This window comes from Callorhinus ursinus, unplaced genomic scaffold (genome assembly GCF_003265705.2).
Source record: "Callorhinus ursinus isolate GAN/ISIS: 27379988/994484 unplaced genomic scaffold, GSC_fseal_2.0 scaffold16, whole genome shotgun sequence".
NCBI lineage: Eukaryota > Metazoa > Chordata > Mammalia > Carnivora > Otariidae > Callorhinus > Callorhinus ursinus.
The window spans coordinates 39,416,494-39,437,726 of NW_027397078.1; the positions used below are offsets into that span (position 1 = coordinate 39,416,494).

At 47.9% G+C, this 21,233-nt stretch overlaps 1 protein-coding gene across 4 annotated transcripts in view; it reads right to left on the minus strand.

The window, feature by feature from the left end:
• Window positions 1–1,631: 1,631 nt before the first annotated feature.
• Window positions 1,632–21,233, minus strand: part of STS (steroid sulfatase) — a 156,123-nt gene continuing 136,521 nt past the window's right edge. For all 4 annotated transcript variants that reach the window (XM_025857406.2, XM_025857407.2, XM_025857405.2 and 1 more), the window contains 2 exons: window positions 15,473–15,594; window positions 1,632–4,846 (listed from right to left, as the gene is read on the minus strand). In XM_025857406.2, the coding sequence (XP_025713191.1) occupies window positions 4,473–4,846; window positions 15,473–15,594 (496 nt within the window). In that variant the 3' untranslated portion in view covers window positions 1,632–4,472. The remainder of the gene's footprint in view (window positions 4,847–15,472; window positions 15,595–21,233) is intronic.

The window sequence follows — 21,233 nt, forward strand, 5'->3', positions numbered from 1 at the left end:
GAGGGATGGGGTGGCTGGGTGATAGACATTGGGGAGGGTATGTGCTATGGTGAGCACTGTGAATTGTGCAAGACTGTTGAATCACAGATCTGTACCTCTGAAACAAATAATGCAATATATGTTAAGAAAAAAAAGAAGAAGAAGATAGCAGGAGGGGAAGAATGAAGGGGAGTAAATCGGAGGGGGAGACGAAGCACGAGAGACGATGGACTCTGAGAAACAAACTGAGGTTCTAGAGGGGAGGAGGGTGGGGGATGGGTTTAGCCTGGTGATGGGTATTAAAGAGGGCACGTTCTGCGTGGAGCACTGGGGGTTATGCGCAAACAATGAATCATGGAACACTACACCAAAAACTAATGATGTAATGTATGGTGATTAACATAATAAAAAAGTGACGGGTTGCACACTGGGTAAAGCAAACCTAGGCACTGTGCAATCCGCCTCTAAGAAGATGTGATTATGTGCCCTGTAAGCTAAACAGCGCTATCCTGCAAACTCATTTAGAGCATCTGAACCTCATTAGTAGAACCCCAAGGATGACCAGGGCACTAGAGTCCCCCACTTAGACCCACTGGAGGTGTCCTGGAGGGAGCCTGGATTTAACGGGGACACTGACATCACACAGCACGTTCTTTGAGAGCTAACGAGCGTGTAATGAGGCTTTAAGCCAGCTCGGAGCGTCTACAAGTCACCACGCGTCGTCTACACAGACCTCTCCCTAAGGACCCGTGTTAGCGTTTGTGCAGAAGTGCTGGGTCAAATGGGAACCCTGGTGGGGCCCTCTGTGCCCACACCGTCTTCCCCGTCCTTCTTACTGCTGCCATGCTTGATTCTGACTCGGCTTCGGTCTTCCAAAGGAATCCTGTCTCAAGACCGGACGAGAGATCAATGTTTTCCGTTCCTCAATTTCGACCCTGCAGACTTCTCTGCTGCAAATATCTCATGAGCACAAGAGGTGTTTCCCCCACGTACAGGGGCACTCGAGACTTGGACGTGCACGCGAAGGGAAAACATAGTAAACAGGTTTTAAGACAATGACGTGTTGCGTGCGAACCTAAAACACGTGAAAACACATTAAGATCCTATTTTACGACTGTATGGGTACACAAGTGTATGTGATCTTCAACCTTCAATGTTCATCTTGTTCCTTCTGATTTTAAAAGGAATTAAGGGGGCGCCTGGGTGGCTCAGATGGTTAAGCGTCTGCCTTTGGCTCAGGTCATGATCCCAGGGTCCTGGGATCGAGTCCCGCATCGGGCTACTTGCTCAGCAGGGAGTCTGCTTCTCCCTCTGCCTCTCCCCCTGCTTGTTCTCTCTCTGTCTCTCTCGCAAATGAATAAAGTCTTTTTAAAAAATAAATAAATAAAATAAAATAAAAGTAATTAAGGCATTTTTCACACGCCCCCCCCCCCAAAAAACTGGAGGCAGTGTGCATGCCTGATCAGATGGGAGGGGCTGTTTTATTTCCTGTCCGTCTCTACACTTCCGACCGCTCCCTGCGGCTTAGGGATGCAGGCACTATTTGTCCCGTTGAAACCAGCTGCCCCCATCGCTTCACACAGTCAACCCTCCACACACTTGCTGCATCGAGTCACGCGAGAAGGCAAAGCACTACAACACGTTTCGTCGCCAAGGAAAATTTTATTTTACCTTTGCATGGACATCAGACCGACGTTTTCAGAAACCTTAAGCAGGTGCGTCACTTTAGAGACGGCGTCTTTCAGACGTGGACCGAGTCCTTTCCCTGCATCTTTTCTCCCCTCTCCTCTGGACGTCCTCCAGGGCAATCCAATGTCTGTTTCTCTTCTTGAATCCTTCACGATGCGGGCTGCGATTCTGCTTTTCACGCAGGGTTACTGACCTTGGGAAATGAGGTCTGTCCACAGTTCCTGCTTGCTTAGCGTGGCCAGACCTAGGACATGCTACGAATAGAAAGCCTTCTTTCTTTTAAAAGAATCTGTTTAAAGCTCCAAAGCCCGGTAAGGTTTGGACGTACAACTCAAGAGGTAATACCAGTGAGATGCTTTGAAAACAAGTAGTCTGGTACGGCCTTGTAAAAACAAAACAGACCAGGTCATAAAAAAGGCTTGCTAGGTGTCTGCTGGAAAAAGAATTCAAATTTCCTGCTGTGGATCCCAAGCAAAACTTTCAGATGGCAAGGGGGTTGAAACCTAAGAATTAAGCTTATCATGAATAAACCTGATTTTCCAATACCCTGGTTCATAACAGTCGTAAGTTATTTTGAGGCAAATAGGTTTTTTTTCTTTTTAAGACTTTATTTGCTTATTTGAGAGAAAGAACACAGAAGCAGGGGTAGCGGGAGAGGGAGAAGCAGGCTCTCCGTTGAGCAGGGGGCGCAATACGGGACTCGATCCCAGGACCCTGAGATCATGACCTGAGCCGAAGGCAGACACTTAACCATCTGAGCCACCCAGGCGCCCCTTGAGGCAAATATTTTAAAACCTGATTTTATTTCTAAAGGTAGATGTCCTTCATTGGCTGCTAACATTCAGTACAGACTGAAAAACTCTATACATACATACGTATTCACATATTCTATAAAAGTGCTTCCTTTCACTTAATCCTCCAACACACATCCCCACCCCCCGAAGTGTTGTCTAGAAGAGTGCACTTGCATTGAGTGTGTTAAACTTTGAGTAAACACGATCAGCGTAATACCTAAGTTTGTAACAGTGGTTTTAAAGTTTCTGCATAGTAATGCCAGCAATAGCCCTACCCCGGTATTAACAAGTTAGTACAGTTGTTAGCGGTTCCTAAAGCAATAGGACAGATTCTCAAAATCCACACGAAAAATAAGAGACCCGTTTGCTCGCCAACTTTCAACCTTTCCCGGGGAGGGGAGGAAAAATCATCACTTGTAGGTTGTAAGAAAAGAAAGATGTAAAATGTGAAATCACGGATCTCAGGAGGAAATGCAGTAATACTACTGGATCTTGGAAGTTCTTCCCGGGGTGGGGGACACGTGGAGAGACGTGTGGCCCGTGGTCAGGGCGCCTGAGAGCACACATTCTCTCCGCAGGGCCACACGGGGTCCAGGCTTTGCACTGATCTGCTGTCTCCTGGAACAGAGCAAACACCGGGCCAAGAGGGAATGCTCGGACACGTGCACTAAAGAGACAAAGGGATAGGCACGGGAACGGCAGCTCCTCTCCACTGACCCGAAAAGGAATCCACATGATCCTGTTGGCAGATGTCTAGAGTCTGATCGAGTGACATGAGCATCCTCTACTCAGGTGCATTCTCTCCTCCGTGGGGGCTGGTGGTGCAGACTCAGGACCTTCCTCCCACAGAGCCACTGCCCACCCCCTCCTACGTGGCCTGGTGATGCCCTACCCCTCAATTACTGATGTTGGGAGAAGCAGGATGAAAACGAAATTGTACATCTCATCGAGGATGGAAGGCACGGGTACTTGTTAGCCACACAATACAAGTGTAAAAAACAAAGGTACTTATATGAGCTACTGTGGTCTCATCAGTAAATTCTGCAGGAACGAAAGGTATCATGATATTGTGCATGGGTCATGGATTGCTTACGAGCTCTCCCCGCCAAGTAATACACTTTCCAGGCCAATAATTCTGCACTGCATCGGGAGGGATTCCTTGTGCTACAGTATCCCCCGAGGTAGCGTTTATCTGGGAACTTCCATTCACCAAAGAAACAGTAAAGCCCAAATATAACACTATAAATTATGCAACGGGAATCCATTCAGGACAGACCGTCTTGGGATTATGGTTCCCGAAGGATTTCACAAAAAAGTCTGCTGCACGAGAAAAGTCTAATCTGTGAACCGCTCCTGCTTTTACCTAAATAGTGTGAAGCTTCTAGTTTTACAGTTTAATTATCTCTGATTTCCTGAGGAAAGAAATAAACTGTGTATCTGTAAATATACCTATCATGCATAGCTTTTAATATGTGCTCTAAATAACACTGATAATAATTGCCTTCCAAATCAAATTGCAATTGAGCATCACCTATTATTGGTGAAGAAGATGGTCCTTTAACTCATTCTGAGTTGCATGTATTAAGATTTAGTAAGTGCTGTTTAAATGCTATTCCGTTCTTTATTGGTGTGCCAGGGAAATCATGGCGGCCGATACACCACAAGGCATCGTGGAATAATGGCACCTTATGCCATGGGTCCACTCATTTGCAGAGGTGTCAGCATGATACCTTCTGCTCCTTCCTACCCACCCGAACCCCCACACTTACAGGACTCTAAGAATTTTGGCCATGGAACCCCAAGTCTGGCATTTATCCCTGTGTATACCGTAGACTTTGCTTTTCCCCTGGGGTAACCGGGGGGCTCCTGATGGAGCCTTTGGGCAGTAAGATGGAGAGAGGCTCCCAGTCCGAGGTGCCGACAGGGCTGGCTTTCCGCAGGGCCGCCCCCCTGTGTGTGCACAAGGCAGGAGGCGGAGCGGGCGCCAGGCCTCTGTCCCCGGACGTGCACCTAGCGGCTCTCCCTCCTGGCCTGTTCCTCCCGGTCACACTGGCAGGACAGCCCGGAAGATGAGCAGCACATCTGAAGCCACGGCTTCCAGAGAATGTTGCCCAGTGACAGCTGATTGGGGACCTCCTGCAGGGTCTTGGTGTGGCGGTCTGCAGCCCGCTGCATGACGTCGACGATCTCCTGGAAGCGGGGCTCGGTCATCGGCGATACTGGGTTTCTCTCCCTGGGGTCTCTGGAAATATCGAAGAGCAGCGGCGGGTGATGCTGGTTCACAAACTGCCCGTGGCATAAACACACATGTGTGGAAAAGCACCCGTTGGCGCCCTCGGGGTTGAACTTGGGCGTGAAGAAGAAGGCCTTCCAGACGGACGTGCCTGTGGTTTACAAGGACACAGGTTGGCATGGGGTGGGAAGCGCCCTGAGCCTCACCGCAGAGGGGAGCATGCACAGACACTACGCCGCCCCGTGCTTCCGGGATGCGGGGCACCGGACGTACGTCTCGTCCTTACCGCTCCAAAGAAGAACACCATAGCTCAAAAAAAAAAAAAAAAAAACCAAAAAATCCCCAAAAAACAAAAAACAAAAAGCAAAGCAAGAGCATGCATTAAGCTGTAACGGCCAAAGAAGAAATGGTAAAACGGACAGAACGACAGCTTCTGTGAGGCAAATTTACACAAGGTCACCATGGCGTTTTCTTCTTATGCACAAAAATCTCCCTATTTCCTCCCATCTCCTTCTTCCTCCTCTTCCCCAACCCCCAATGTCCGAGGCGATGCTGGTGCAGGCAAGAGAAGAAAAAGCCTATGAACAGTCTGCACACAGAACTCAGCCAGGATGGTCGTTTGGGTCTCATGGACTTTATAGCTTGGAACACTGCAGAGCGGACATTCGATAAACACACACACACACGGACAAACAGATTATTTTTGTTTGTCTCTCTACCACCCAGCTCTACCATTTCCTGCTCTCCAACCTTTTCAACCTGCGGCCTCTGTTGCCGTTTAAAAGTAAGAGAACCTTCCAGAAGAGGGAGGAGGCTCCCTGCTGACATGTGCAGGAGAGACGCTAAAAGCACACGCACACACAGACATCACACGCAATCTTAAACACACGAAGGCCTCGGTGAACATTGTATTTTCTCTGCTCTGAGAAAGCCTGAAAGTAGCAAATCAAGAATTAAATGAGCCTGCTAGCGAGGATGGGGAGGGACCGCCAATGGGCAGCAGAAGGGAATGTTCTCAGATTAGACTGGGACTGGGTGTGCACAGCTCCACACATTTGCTAAAAATTGTGGAACTGGAATTTTAGGGTGTGTAAGTTATTTCTTAGTAAAGCTGTTAAAAATGCCAAATTAGGAGAATTCACTGACCCCAGAGTAGGATGGTTACATCATTTAAAAAATTAAGCTTGTTTTTGTTTTTGTTTTAACGCCTGTGCGGGGCTTGAACACATGAACCTGAGTTCAAGAGTGAGCGGAAGTCAAGAGTCAGATGCTTAGCCAACAGAGGCACCCAGGCGCCCCTAAAAACTAAGTTCTTTGAACATCAAGTCTGTGTTCCGTTCTACCCCCCAAATATTGGGGAAAAACCTGCTTTACAAAAAATTGTTACCAAAGAACGGATTCCCTGTTTATTCCAGAATGTTCTGAGTCTGTGAGGAGCTGCGTGCTCATCAAAGAGCCTCCCCTGAGAGAGCTCAGCAAACGGCTTCCTGCGTGGAAAAACACGGCAGACACCGAAAGAATTAGCAGCTACTGACCCACTGCAATCAGGTGCAGGACGGGAACGTCCTCCTTTGCATTTTCCTTACAGCACTTTTAATGTAAAGTCCTAAAGACCTTCCCACTGTGTGGCATCCCATATGCGTTTATTAATCCACTTCCATAATCTGCATATATTCTCGTGCATCTTTAGTGACCAACCAAGGCCAACACAAAATAAAGCAATGGAAGCAACCTAACACAACTGTCGCGGGTGTCCGCGTTGTCTCTGAGCAACCCCTGACCTCGGATGAGCGTATGCAAGGGAACGTGAGCCTCTCTGTGGTTTTGGGGGGCAGGTGGGAGACGTAGGAAGCAAGGGCAAGCCCCGTGCGTGCGCCAGAAGTGAATACGTTACGGGGCATCCGTATCAGGACGCCTCCCGTCTTAGCCTCCCCGATATGCCGGGAGAGACTCCACCCCACACCTGGGTCAGCTCCCAGGTGCTCAGCACACCTGCCTTTTAAAGATGAAGTCAGGCAGACACGCCAGGCTGCGGACACCGTTCCCTGAGGACCTCTCCAGCAGAGTTTTTCAAAAGCACATGTCTTTCCTGAACATTCTCTCCATGCACTCCTCTTTTCCCTGTGTGTCTTCCCAAGTGCGACCTATTTCCTTTAGGACTCCTGCCAGCAACCCAGGCCACAGCCACCTTGAGAGCCCATCGCCGGTCAGGGTCACGAGGGCCAAGGCTGTTACAGACACAGATGTGTGCGGGAAGCCCCTTGGGCTGCTGCCGATCCAGAGGGCATTTCCAACCTGACATTCGAGTCAAGTCTCGGCGTGTTTAAAACCCCCAGAGAATGCAGGCTCCCGAACAAATTCACTTCAAGGGCCCGTGCTCCCCACTCACTTTTGAAAGCCACGCACACAGAGTCCCACGATTACCGCCTTCGCTCAGGCCCGCCCGGCTGTGAACTGCAGAACTGACTTAAAGGCCGGGCAGGAAATCTCCAGCATCTTCACCCGGGAGCAGCGGGGGATCGTGACCCAGCCCCGACAAGTGTACGATGAAGAATTCATTTTTCTGATTCTTTGCTTGTTTGGTATGCTCTATGTGGTATGTGCCTTTTCATTTTCTAATCTGAAATTCCAACATTTTTGCAAAAAGATTGCTTATTCTCTGTGCTATTTCTTTGGACCATTTTGGATTTGCTCCACTTAGAGCAATGGGAATCCATTTTATTGCACGTAGGCTCACAAGACATGGACCCCGTTCCATTCATTATTCACCAGGAACCCAGGAATCCACAACTTCAGAGGTGCCATTTCAAAGGAAAACACTACATCCCAGGCGTGTGATAAAATAGGAAGGATCTGGTCACCTTAAAATGCTAATAGCTATATTCTGGCCTCTCTCCCAAAATTATTTTGATAACATATTTCATCCTACATTTCTCCATATACTAGAAAAAGTTTTTTTTTAAAAATACATTTTTTTCTCCTGTTAAAATTCCACTGTACTTTAAAGAAAGACTGTTCTTCTCACCTCTGCAGAGCCTACCTGAAAACCGAATATGTTTCCTGTTTCCGTGGCTTGTGTTGTATGATCAGCCTGAACCCCGGCCGTGACGGACGGCATGGGTTCTACGTTCAGCTCTGCTGTGTCCCAGCTGTATGATGCTGGGCACGGCTGTGACCCTCTCTGTGACCCACTCTCCCCTTCCGTAAAGTCAGGAAAATCACAGTCCCTGCCTCGTGACATTGCTTTGAGGGCCCTCAAAACCCCGTTGCTACACCGAGCCGAGTGCAGAGTGAAGACCACGTAGGAGTGAGCTGTGAACATAAAGCATCCATCTAAGCAAGACACACAGTGGATTCCCTCTGCTCTTAAATCCCTTTACTGTCATTCACGTCTTAAGACTCTCCCCCCGCCCGAAGGATTCCTAAAGAGCATGGACAATTAAATGTAAACGGCTTCAGCACACCGGCTCTGAATTCATCACTCGGACCCAGACTTCCCGTGATGAATGCCGTCGGACTGCTAGTCCTGGCAAGATGTACTTTGGACGCTTGGAGGACTCCGTGTATATATCATGGAAGGCACGCACAGACACTGTGGGTTTTCCGTCTGGCAGGGTTTCCTGCTACACCGCCATCTTGAAGTTCTTCAAGAACCGTTTCAGTAACGCTTTGTTTTTGAACCGTGGGGGACCCACACTCAAGGGACCCCAGGAATGCCCCCTCAGGAATGTGGACGCCATCTACTGATGTCTGCAAATCCGTCCCACAACCCCCAAGCCCACGGTGACCTCCCTGCTTCCAAGACACATGTCAAACAGCACACCGTCTGCTCCCCTCTCCTCAGCCAGCCACCCTACACCAACGCCCCCGTTCCCTTCTTAGACCCAGAAATGTTACATCGGGCGTCCCACCTGGAGCCGCCCCGGGGGCACCAGCGTCTTCTAACTCAGTCCGCACTCACTGTAGACCCACACCTCGTTCATCTTGACCCCCCAGGCTCAATCCCACCTGTTCACCTTAGCCCAGACCCTGGACGGTCCAGCACTGAGCCAATGGATTACAGGTCCGACTGCTTCCTGGCTGGAACCCCCTATGAGAACAGTAGCACACATGAGGACGCAGCTACGGGCTCTCGCTCTCGCTGAGAGCATCTGCCTCACATCCAGGCAGGATTTCCAGCAATGCTAGCTCCCCCAACTGGTGGCTGATTCAGTCAGAACAAAAAACACTCCCTTGACTAACCCTCCGCTGTAGAAACAAACAGATCACTGGGGAATAGAAATATGAACCGCAGTACAAAATGGGTACACGATGCATGCTAAGCGCCCTGCCTCTTGCTCTTTGCCCCTGTATGTTGAAATCCCCCATCGTTCGAGGCTCTCCAACGATGCCATCGCCGTGGGCCTGATCCAGTCCCAGCGGGACTTTATCACGGCCTCTGTCCTGCTCACCCGTTCTCACTACACATGCGCTGTCTGTGGACTCACTCCATTTCCTTCGCTCTCTGAAAATGAAGAAGGAGGAGGAGGAGGGAAGAAGAAGATGATGGAGGAGAAGAAGGAGAAGTAGTTCCCATTCATGGAGGGGCAGACTCTGAAAGCACACGGCGTGGCCACAAATCCGACTTTGCCACCGACTCTGTTACGGTATGCCAATTACGCGGCTTCCCACACCTGTGTCTCCCCATCTATAAATGAGAGAAACACCTGTGGGAGACACTATTACCTGTCCTCTGAGCCTTCCGCACTCAGCAGGTGTTACCTGGACACACACCCATAGTGAAGGCGCCACTTCCCGGCCTCCTTTGAAGCTAGGTGTGGGCAGGTGAGCACCTTCTGGCCTGTAGGATCTACTTGGGAGGGTCTGCACATCTTCCTTGGGAGAAAACTGACCTGCACTCTTTCCCTCTCATCATTCCCACTCACTCCTCCATCCCGCTGCCCCTCGGTCGACACCACCATCATTCATTCACCACACCCAGGAAGCTGCCGCACCCTCCAGGTGGTGGACGGGGGCCTGGGGTCCGCAACTCGAGACTGCGTAGACCATCCACCTCTACGTGTCCCTCGTGAGATGGACAAGGGAACCCCCTTGTCCCCCGAGGTACATCACTGTTCCTTTGTGTTTTCCTGTTACAGATGAACCTGACACTAATGTAATCAAAACCCCTCTAAATTACAAGGATTAGAAGAGGTATCAGATGCGAAGTGTGCAGTAGGAACGTCTGATAGAAGTGGATAAGGAAGAGACGCCAAGGTGTACGGTTATCGAGTATGTTTTCAAAACACAGACAATGGCCACAGGAGAAAAAGGTGACGCATTTCAAGAATAAAAGATGAACAGAGGACAGAGTATGTTACCACGTACAACACAGTTTTGCATAGAAGATGCAAAGATAACAAACACTTGTTAAATAGGACGTGCCTTGGTTAGCACTGCAATGTCCCTGTAGCAAACAGCGGGTCCCAGAGCACACCACCGCAAATCAGGAGGAAGCTCCAACATCAGCAGGCATCCTGACAGAACAGGCCTAGGCCCTGTGTCGAAGAGAGGAGATGTGCCAAGCAGTGTAGACAATCGATAAAATGGTAGAACCCAGTATGCAGGCTGAAGAGGGCAGAAGACAGAACATCTGGTAAGATGAGAATAAGGGACATTCTGAGCTTCGATCGAAGAAGGTGTCTGAGCATCCAAAACTCTGTCTTTTTTGGTATTTCAGAAAGAAAACCTAATTTTGATTCATTCTGTCTCTATAAGGGAGTAACTTTTCATTTCTTCATTGAAGATTTTACTTTTAAGTAACGTCTACACCCAACGTGGGGCTCAAACTCACAACCCCAAGATCAAGAGTCGCAAGCTCTACCGCCTGAGCCAGCCAGGCGCCCCAATGTTGTCACAAATTAACCAAAGTCACGGCTGACACTTTTTTCATCCATGATATTAATGAAATCTTAGGTCAGGCATATGAAAGCTTTAGTAGAAAAATGGATGTCTCTTTTAAAGATTTTATTTTTAAGTCATCGCTACACCCAATGTGGGGCTTGAACTCACGACCCCGAGATCAAGAGTCACATGCTTCACCGACTGAGCCAGCCAGGCGCCCCTGGATGTCTATTTTAAAAACTGCCTAATACTGTCTAATATAAGAGAATACCAAGAGCTGTATGAAAATATATGTTTAATGGACTACATTGAAGAAAACGAAAAATCCATTTACGAGTTTTTTTTTCCCCCCATTAAAGGAAATGAACAGTCGGGAAGTGCAGCCTGCTCCTGAGAGTGTGAGCCCTAATGAGATAAAATAAATGAAATAGAAGTCTCACAGTTTCAGGGAAGCCTCCTCCATCCTTGTACATCACTTGCTCTCCCCGGGTTGTTACAGTGGATCCCGTTGTGTTGTGGGACACCATTGGGCCCATACAGCCACACCTGTGCGTAGGCGTGCTGTCCCTTCCACTGGGCTCAGAAGGCACACACAGCAATGCGTGCGTCAATGCCTGCGAAGGCTGAGCTCACGGGCTGCGGCATTTGGTGCAGGGATTCACACACCGAAAGGAAAGCCTGAGACCTAACGTATATCCCTCCAGTGGTTGCGGTCTATCCACCTGCCACACGAGTCACAGCAGAGGGCAAGAGCCGTCCTTCTCAAGGTCAGCTGAAGGACGAGCACATCCTCAGCAGGCCCTCGCTGCAAAATGCCACAGCCCATGTCACCACAGTGTCAGCCCTTGATATTTTATTTCTGACCCTTTAGATCCCACGTCCGACAATCAGACAGGGAAAGGCTTCCGGCGGAATGAGTCACGAAGACGAAAGCCAACCGCAGCCCTGCTACCCTGGGTAACCATCAACCCATGAAGACATAAGCAGCTGTAAGTAGGATATTCCCTCTTCTTAGGTGTAGTTTAGAGGCAAAATTAATCTGTTAACTGTGTGGAAAATTTAGATGGTCCACAAAGCAAGCATTTTTCTTTCCTTAACAACGGCCATGCTGTCTTGATTTTAAACCTTACTTATCTCTTGCATAGGCACGGGAAACAGAAAGGAGTGAAAGAAATCTGCATATTCATTACAGAAATTCTAATAATAAACAAGATTACATAATTGAAAAAGAATAAACCTTCCTCATCCCCTATTTTGGAAAGTAGGCCCCTTTTAAAAAGTTGGATATGAACACATTTCTTAGTATACGTGCTGCTGAAGCAAGTACTATGAACACATTTCTTGAGAAGGAATTCTATTATCCTACAGCATTTTGTCCTGATTTTTTTTAAAGATTTTTTTTTTTAATCATAAGGTAAAAGTTTCCAGAAAACCTGAACTGAAAATGTAGCTGGATTTGTGAGGCCCTGTGGGTTCAGCATCAGGATAACCACATCCCGTGGATTTCTGTGTGACCAGCTCTGCTGGGGGCTTTCACACATTCACGTGAACATTTATTTTATATGCTACAGTCACAAGCTTGAAAATCGGTAACAGAATCCTAGAGCCAAGTAGGTACCTGCTTTCTAAGATAAGTCTTATCCATAAAATCAATTTGTCATTATGCTGAATTTTTAATAGCGCTGATTCATATGCCCAAACTTAAAGCCAAGACTTATAATGCACATCGAACACTCCGTTTTAACTCAAAATTCCTATTTTAATGCAAGAAAACTTATGCATGTTCTAATAATGTGTTTGGGAGTTCTTTTCACAATGTAATGGGAGTGATGATACTCACTCATGATTAAATTATGTCATTCAACTTGCTGAGACAACTAAATTATAAAATTATTATAATCATGGAATTATTAAATTACAGAGAAGACGTCGTATATAGCAGTTAAAAGGGATTCATGTTTCAAGAGGGTGGAAACAAAATTGTAGCTCCAAGTGTTTGGAAAATAAGTACTTAATAAGTCCAGAATACTCCGGGCTCCAACTAATCAGGACAAATGGTAATTGGACCTTAACATTTGCGGTCAGGTCTAATGTGCTGGTACCAATGACCTGCTGGTAAGCCAGCTCTCTCTCAGGGAGGAACAAAGCCCGGATTTGCTGTGTCCGCTGATCCCTGTGGGGTAAATATGCCCAGCATGGACTGACTTGAAGCTAGCAACGGTTTAACGGCACATGGGAAAGATTCTCGACCAAGCGGGACCCAGCTCCAACACACCCCTACCTGCGACTAAATCCTGATCCTAAATTTTGTTTTCTTTTTTCTTTTTTTAAGATTTTACTTATGTATTTGAGAGAGAGAGCAAGAGAGAGAGCGTGAGCGGGGGGGGGGCGCGGAGAGTAGAGGGAGAAGGAGACTCCCCGCTGAGCAGAGAGCCTGAGGTAGGACTCGATCCCAGGACCCTGGGATCATGACCTGAGCCAAAGGCAGACGCTTAACCAACTGAGCCACCTAGGCACCCCTGTTTTCTTTTCTTTCCTTTTCTTCCCCTGTTTTCTTTTCTAATAACATATTGTGAGCTCAGGCAGCAACCCTCTTATCTTTAAGACTTATGGACAGTGTCCCAACACCGAGTAGAGCGATGACCGGCAATCCCCTCCCAAAGTAGATCTGTGATGATCTCAGCCGACCTACCCAACCAGTACTACCCAAGTCCATACAGATGAGAGTCACACTTCCCCCACGCACCTCTGCATTCCCAGCATTTGACGCTGCCGGCCGTGCATCATGGTCTAGACTGTAAGAGCCGCCCGGCAGGGCATTTGGTCTGTTTTGCCCACTGACAGACACTCATCCTAGCACGGAAGGTGCCCCATAGCAGGTGCTCAAAAATATTTGTAGAATAAATAAATAGATGCAGTACTGGATAGACACCCCCAAAGCCATGGGAGATCGTGGACAAACGCCGTTACCGAGTTTCAGATATAACATCAAAGCCAAGTAAGAGATGGGTCATAAAAACCGTGGTGTGTCATGACTCCTTAGCTGGACGGATGCCTCCAGCACTGAAATACCGCCCTGTCTCCTTTCCTGTTGCCAGTTCAAGGCAGCAGATGTTCAAGAATTGCACAGGAGGAAATGTTACTTGGGTGTGTCTGAGAAGCAAATTTTAGCCCAGCTGCCTGTCACAGTCTGGGTCTTGTTTTTCTCACGTACTCTTATTTTCTGTCTCTCTCTGTCCCTTTTGTCTTTCCTCCTTCACAGAGTGTGTTTCTCTAGCCCCTGATCCAATATGTTCCTTCTGGCTTTTCCGACTGGGGGTCATGGAGGGGGGGTGCTGGCTTTACAGAAATGCAGTTCTGTGAGGTTCAGGACATGCTATCGCATTTCTTCAATCAGCCAAGAGTCACAGAAACTTCATCCTGTGCATTTACGGCTCCATGTAAACACAAGCGGGAAGGAGGACACCTCCAATTCATTGGAAGACTCACAACTGACTGTGTCGATTAATCTGAACAAGAAACCGTGTCCCTGCGGATGTTTGGAATTACAGACACACTGACGAGATCAGTATAAAGAACGCTTCCTGGTCTAGAACCCTAAACTCATGCTTCTCTCATATTTGTCTTCTGGGAAACATTGCAAGGAAGCCAGCCGGGTTTAAAGTAGAAACTCTGAAGGGTAAACCTACTGCGATTTCTGTGGCTAATGGAAGGGTTGTGATTTTCCACTTGAAACAGAATGGTGAGGCTGCTCTTGAAACAAGCCCTTGGCGAACTGGCTGGGTGCGCAGGGTGGGGAGTGGGAGGTGTGGAAAACCAGCATGAACGTCATCCTGAGTTCAACAGTGAGCCCTCAGGTGGGAGGACCGGCAGAGTGTAGCCTCCCGAAGCAGGACCCAAAGCACAGCACAGAAAAAGGGGAGTTTTCTTCCACCTCTGAAGATGAGACGGGAAGTCCCTCCTCAACATCTACCTGCCGCACGTACAAGCTGGCAGGGACCCGTTTTCCACACACCCCCATGTCTCTTCGCGATCTGAACATCACTACGATTCTAAGTTTAAAGACACGGGGAAAAAAACATCTAAAGCCTATCCCTGCACCGAGGATTATCGCTCGGTTGCCTTTGCTCCTTTATGCCTGGGACAGATACAACCCCAAACTGGTATTGGAAGACCCAAACACCATCCCGATTCCGGTGGAGTGCATGGTGCAAAGAACGCCCAGTCTGGGATGTACGAGGACCTCGAGGCATTTGAACTGAACGTGAAAGGTCTGAATCTGGCTCAGGCCCCACCATGGCTGAGTCTTTGGAGAGAAAGTCACAGAAACATCTAAATGCCATTCTGCTTCACAGCACAAAGCTCCAGGAGGGCACAAAGTGCTAGAGAGTGGGCACAGGGGTGGTGTTTCAGGGGGGCATTGGATGGCGGGTGCTGCTAAGCTGCTAAGCATTCCCCAAAAGGCAAGAGAAGGAATGTCCTTCCAGGCAGAGGATGCACAAACACAAGTTGTGTGCCCCCTAAAGTGGAACGTTGGTTTGGCTCCAAGTCACAGCGAGAAGGGACTTGTGCTATGGGCTTGAAGCTGGGCAGCCAGCCAGCAGGCCATGAATGATGGGGACCACTGTGCCCTGGCTGCAACCTGGGGCTTCCTCTGCCTAGGAGGCAGAACCACTCACAAGTCAGGGTCAGGGTCCGCTGACGTCGGTGTGCCTGGACTGTGGCAAGACCAGAAGGAACAAGACAAGACAGGAGGAGGAGCTCGAAGCGAAGCACCGTGACATGCGGACACATCCCCCAGCCTTCACAGAGCAAAGCGCTCTTGCCATCTCATCTCCTTGCACGGCCCCGATGGCGGACGTGCTAGAAGAGTGGAAAGGTCTGTTTTACTCACTGTTCCGAGGGCGCCAGCGCACAGCGTTTAAGTAGAAGTTGCAGTAATGGAAGAGAAACTCATGGTCGGAGAGTTGGGTCTTCCCTTGAAGCAGTGGCATGAGGTCACGTCCATCGATGATTCTGTAGGACAAATCAGACAGGCATCAGCTGGGGAACGGCCGCATCGTCTTCGGGCTAAATTGCCCCAACCTTTGACTTGTCCTTCCAGCAAATGAGAGCATGAGAGAGTCACATAGTTATAATCCAGTAACCAACACAAAGAACACTCATTGACCCCTGTCGGGCACCCTATGCAACTTCCTGAGGCCAATTCTGCTCTTGCATGAACTCATTTAATCCTGCACCATGAGTTGGGACCATTATCATCCTGTGGTGATGAGTTGAGGAGACATCAATCAGAAAGCGTACATGACTTACCCGAGGTCATGGGACTGGGACCAGCCCATGGGATGCAAACCCAGCTGATTATTGGGTATCAGTGCTCTCTACGGCTCTCCCTGCTGCTCATCCTAAACCCAACTTCTGCCTTTTGCCTTGGCACAGAGGAAGCTTCACTCACAAAGTACATAGCTCCATGGAAAATAAGAACATCTAACAATTTAGGTGACAAAGAGGTAATACAGAGCACGGGCACAACTTGGATTGGATAGATGTCCGTGGAAGCACACATCTAAATCGGAATGAACTAATTTGTGAATAGCTACTAATGACGATGACACTAAACACCCTCTGGATGCACTGTTCCCAGATGCAAATATCTCTTCCAGGCCTGCATGTGTAAGTAGACCAAGGGGAAATTTCCAGACTGCAAACATTTGATAATATCCAATTGGTTATGAGCAAAAGCAGATTATTTGGCATTTAAAGAAAGGAAAAACGTACATTAAGAGCCACTAGACCAACAGAAGCCATTGATACCATCAGGCCCCATCATTAAAACTACAGACACAGAGTGACTTTGAAGGAGTCAGATGGTCTCACCTGAGGATTATCTTCCTCTGATTAAAAACACCCCATCCCTACCATCCCTTATTATGAGGAATTTAGAAACTGGAAGGCAGAGCTGGCTATATAATTTGGGTTAGCATTCTTGAGAGGCCCCGCATCCCTTGAGCTTTGTGTGTGGTTTATTTTGGTGTCCCTAAAACCCCCGTCCTATAATTACAGCCCTGTTGCTTAGCACTTCTCCAGCCCCCACCCTTGTTATTAATCACGAGCTCCGCAGAAGCCTACGGACTGAAAATATTCTATTATTGTGAGCTAAAAATAAGAACAAAAGGCAGACTTGGCCCCCTTCCCAAGCCCCCGCTTCCGTTCGCCATGACAGGAGGAGAAGGAAGCAAGGTAGAGAGACACTTCTGTTGAGAAACGGTACACTCTCTGAAATACTCTTTCTACCCCGAAATGGCAGTCATTGTGCTTTGGTCCTTTCAAATCCCTTTCGAGAAAGACTCAGTCTGTACTAATATGTAACCCTGAATACGGTGGAAAGAAAGGAAGTGGTGCACTAGAGTGAGCAGGTGTAAGTGTCTGAAGAGAAGCCCCAAGCAGTGAAAAATGACCCCGAGGACGGGACAGAGGGATGCAAAACGCCCCAACCCCCTCACTCCCGGGACCTCTACCTCATGTGGAGAGCAGGCCTTTCCAGGACCATTCGGGATGGAGAACCCATCTTCATTCCCAGGACACAATCTCTACCTCTATCTCCTTGTTCTTTGGATGTAGACCTAGGGCTCATTTTTTTTTTTTTTTTTTTTTTTTTTAATATCCGACACCTAATGTGCTCATATTGTTAGAAGCGGGCAGTAAATCACACGGCCATGGAGAGCCACCATTGAAGAGAGCTACAGAAATATGACCCGTCAAAAGCGGCTCGTTTCTGCCATGAAAAATGGAAAGGGACCCTACTCGCGCTCAAGTTTTAAATGGTGTCTAAGCCATCAAAACACTTGGGATTGTTTTAAATCACGTGTGTGAGTCACAGTTAGCCGTGGCCATAAGCCGGAGACAGCACATGACCCCTGACGTTGCCCGTATAGAAATGTTCCCATAACGTCACAGCCTGGGGCGCCGGGGCCGAGGTTCTCTCAAAGTGACAGGAAGCCAAATTCCACGCTCCTCGGACGTGATGTTGAATTTGGAGAGTGAGGTAGGAATATTCCCCACGGGCTCCTGTCCCACAACACGGTCATGGTTTCAATCATTCCTTTCCAAGCACTGTGCATTTCAGAATGTCAGGTCAAATTAAATACCGCGGGGACGACCTTCACATCACTGCAGAGAGCATGTTTTGGGAATGTTCCTTGGGCTACAGTGACCCTCATTCCCCAGTGAATGTGCTGACCTCTCTCTTAGCTCCGAACCAGTGAATCGTCTGCCCGAATGTCCTTGCCTCTGCCTGGCCGGCTCTCAGAAGGATTTGGGATCATACGACTAGAGAAAGCTTTGGGGGTGAGAGGACAGAGAAGAGGCAGTTTTGGGGGACAAAGAGGTTAATTTGGGGCACAATGTTTATGAGCTACCTCTGCGATATTCAAAATAAAGTGATTTCTTCAATGTAGAAAGTTTATCTTCCATAAACTAAGGAAAATCCCAAGTAAACAGAAAGATATTTTCATAAAGGAAACCCCAAGTAACCAGAGAGTTATAACCTAAAAAACGCCTCCCTTTGTACTCATTAAACTCACTGCCTAACTTGAACATAAAGGTCAACCATAAGTGGTGGCGCATACATGAAGAGTTTCACCTTTTATTCTGCAAAATGCAGAAGAATTAGTTTTATTTGTAGGACTCTACTGAAATACTCCTCTACAGCTATCGGGCAGCAAAATTAAATGGGAGAATGAAGTCACTCCCCTTGTCTTCGTTACACAAAACCGGTATCAAGCATTCAAGCACTGATTTCCTTTTTTAACTTGAAAAAAAAAATCACGTTTTAATTTTATTTTCTTTATGAGAGATGAGACCTAAGTATTTCACCTTTTGTAAAGTGTGATTTTCAAGGATGTTGGCACCCCCCCCCCCTTTTCTTCCCGCTCAGCTGAACCATCTCTGGCCAGAATTTGGATGGTTTCCAACGGTTTAACCAATTAGGGCATGTTGCAATTCTTCATCACCAACATCTGTGAACGAGGAGCATCGTCATAGGCTTCCTCTGACAATATTCTATCTGCTTGCAAAGATGTGACTGATGGTAAGGTTTTTCATTTTCGGGAATTAATACATTTCATTATACATTCTTCTTATGTACATCCATGTTGCATATGTTTAATATCACACACACCAAAAAAGGGTTGCCCTCCCTTTATTTCCAGAATTAGCTCATTTGGAGACACAGGGGGAACAATTTTTTCTGAACACACCTGGGGTAATGGCCACCAAAATTCTTTTGATAAACTGTGCCGCTGAATGCAAATGGATCAGTGAATTATGCGTGAAGGAACAATTCACGGCCGGAGAGGAATCTCATGCGGGCACGGCACGGGGTCGAATGAAAGATTTATTCTCACAGTACCACTGAGACTCGGCCGAGAAGTATCTCTTATGTGTATCCCCGTAGCCCTGCTCTCTTGACCGAAGCAGAAACCCTGCATGCAAGGGCTTCTCATCCTTCGTCGAGCTCTGATTGGTCAGGAAGGTCACCCACCAGACTCAAAATGGTTCTTGAGAATGACAAGGTTGTACCTGAAGGCTAGGGGTCTTTTGAATAGAAATCCTCCTGACCCCACAAAACACACAGAAAGATGTGAGGGCATCTCATTAAGTCCTCGTCAGACAGCTTGGGGTCCGACCCTTCCAATGAGTTTATTCTCCTGAGAAATGTAAATTTAATACTGCTCATGCAAGAAATCAGGGAAGCTGACCTCCACCAATCTTTGTGGGGGAGAGTTAAGGCTATCTTCTAAAGAATAGATATTGTGAATCATTTATAGATGGACATACATACGGGGATATTGTCCAGATGCTTTCACTGAAAAGTTTTGATGACGTTAATGCATCATAACAATATTTTCCATAAAAGAGCAATAGTGAGCCTGAGAGCAGAATCTGTCAACCCCAGCACTACTAATATATTTGGCTGAATTATGCTTCGTTGTGGGAAGCTGTCTTGAGCTTTGTAGGATGTTAAGCAGCATCCCTGGCATCTGGATGCCAGTAACACTGAGTTAAGACAGTCAAAAATATCTCCAAGACATGGTCCATGGGCCCTGGGAGAAAGTCACCCCAGTCACCCCAGTGAGAATCACCAAGTTAGATGTTCCCAGTCTTGAGGGCAGGTATATGAGGATGTTTTCTGGACCCGGTCGGTAACACGATTTAAATCAGACATTATGTGACTAATTCTGTTTCCACGAAGGGTGTGGACAACGCAGAGTTCTGTTTCCTTCTCTGTGCGGTCTCCAGGATGATGGTGGCATTCTCTGGGGCCTTACAGCCCCACCCAGAGACAGCATCGTTGCACTGAGCTGGGTCAACACGCATCAGTGAGATCCATGAAAAGCATCTTCCATATTGCAAAGGCAGTTCTTACCAATGTCTTGGCTCCCACATGAAATATTTTGGGCCTGCTGAAGAGGGAGGCTGCTTCTTTCTTCCCTGGGCACATACAATGAAAACAGACTGACCTCCATGAGCCTCAGATTGGCATGGGCAGGAGGCCAGAGCCACAAGATCTCCCTCAGCGGATTTTCCTGTTCACCTCTGACCTTTCCCTTCCCTTGTTTTTCCCCAATTGCATCGAAGCCCATTTAAAGATACCATGAAGGCAAAGGCAGTGCTGATTTTAAGATTATGAGCCATGAGAGAAAAAGGTCATTAATGAAATGGCCTGAACACTCTGTGTGCACTACTTAAGGAGACACCAAGTCTTACTCCAAGGGTAAGAACAAGGGCCCATGAGTAGATGAGACGGGGCGTGAGATTTCTGGCTTCACATAAGGTAACACTTTTTATGACTTCTTGCTGTCATGTTTTCCGTCGGTCACTGAGGTAGCAAAGGACTAGTTTGAGCAGAGTAAGTCCTAAAAGTGCCCTTCAGGCCTCCCCCTTTAGGATTCTATGATCCCAGATGATCGTTGACTGTGGAAGAAGAAAGAACTGCGCTGATGGACTTCTTCCCTCTCAATGTGGTGGGAAACCCGACGATGGCCACCATTCACGCGCTTACATGCTCTCCTGCTCTGAGTCTTCCCAGGGCGGCTGCAAGCTCAGCGCCGTGACTGAAGCCACGTTCCAGATGAGGAATCAAGGCCCACGAAGTGAAACACAGACCCAGCAGGGAAGCCAAGATCAGAACCCAAGCAGGACCCCTGCTCTTAGGCACAGTACCAGATGCTCTCAGAGTGTGGCCCAGAGAACCACAGGCACCCCCAAGACCCTTCCATGCGGCTCACACAGCCAACACTGTTTTCATGAGAATACCAAATGCTCTCTGCCTTCTGAGCTATGGCTCCTGCAGGAGCGCATGGCGTGTTCTTCCAGGGGATTCACAGCAGGTGACGACATCATCACTGTCCACGGATGCAAGGTGCGCTTGGGCACTTGTGTGTGTTCAGAATTTTTTCAGGTTTAAGGCCTCCTATGATAAACGTTGACAGACATAAGCCACATATACAAAAGGTGCTTGGGTTCCTCAATGACGGAAGAAGTACATGGGTGTTGAGACCGCAAGGTTTGCGAAGGGCTGAGCTGTCCAATGTTGCCTGGTCTCTAGTGTGTGTGTGTGTGTGTGTGTGTGTGTGTGTGTGTGTGTGTGTGTG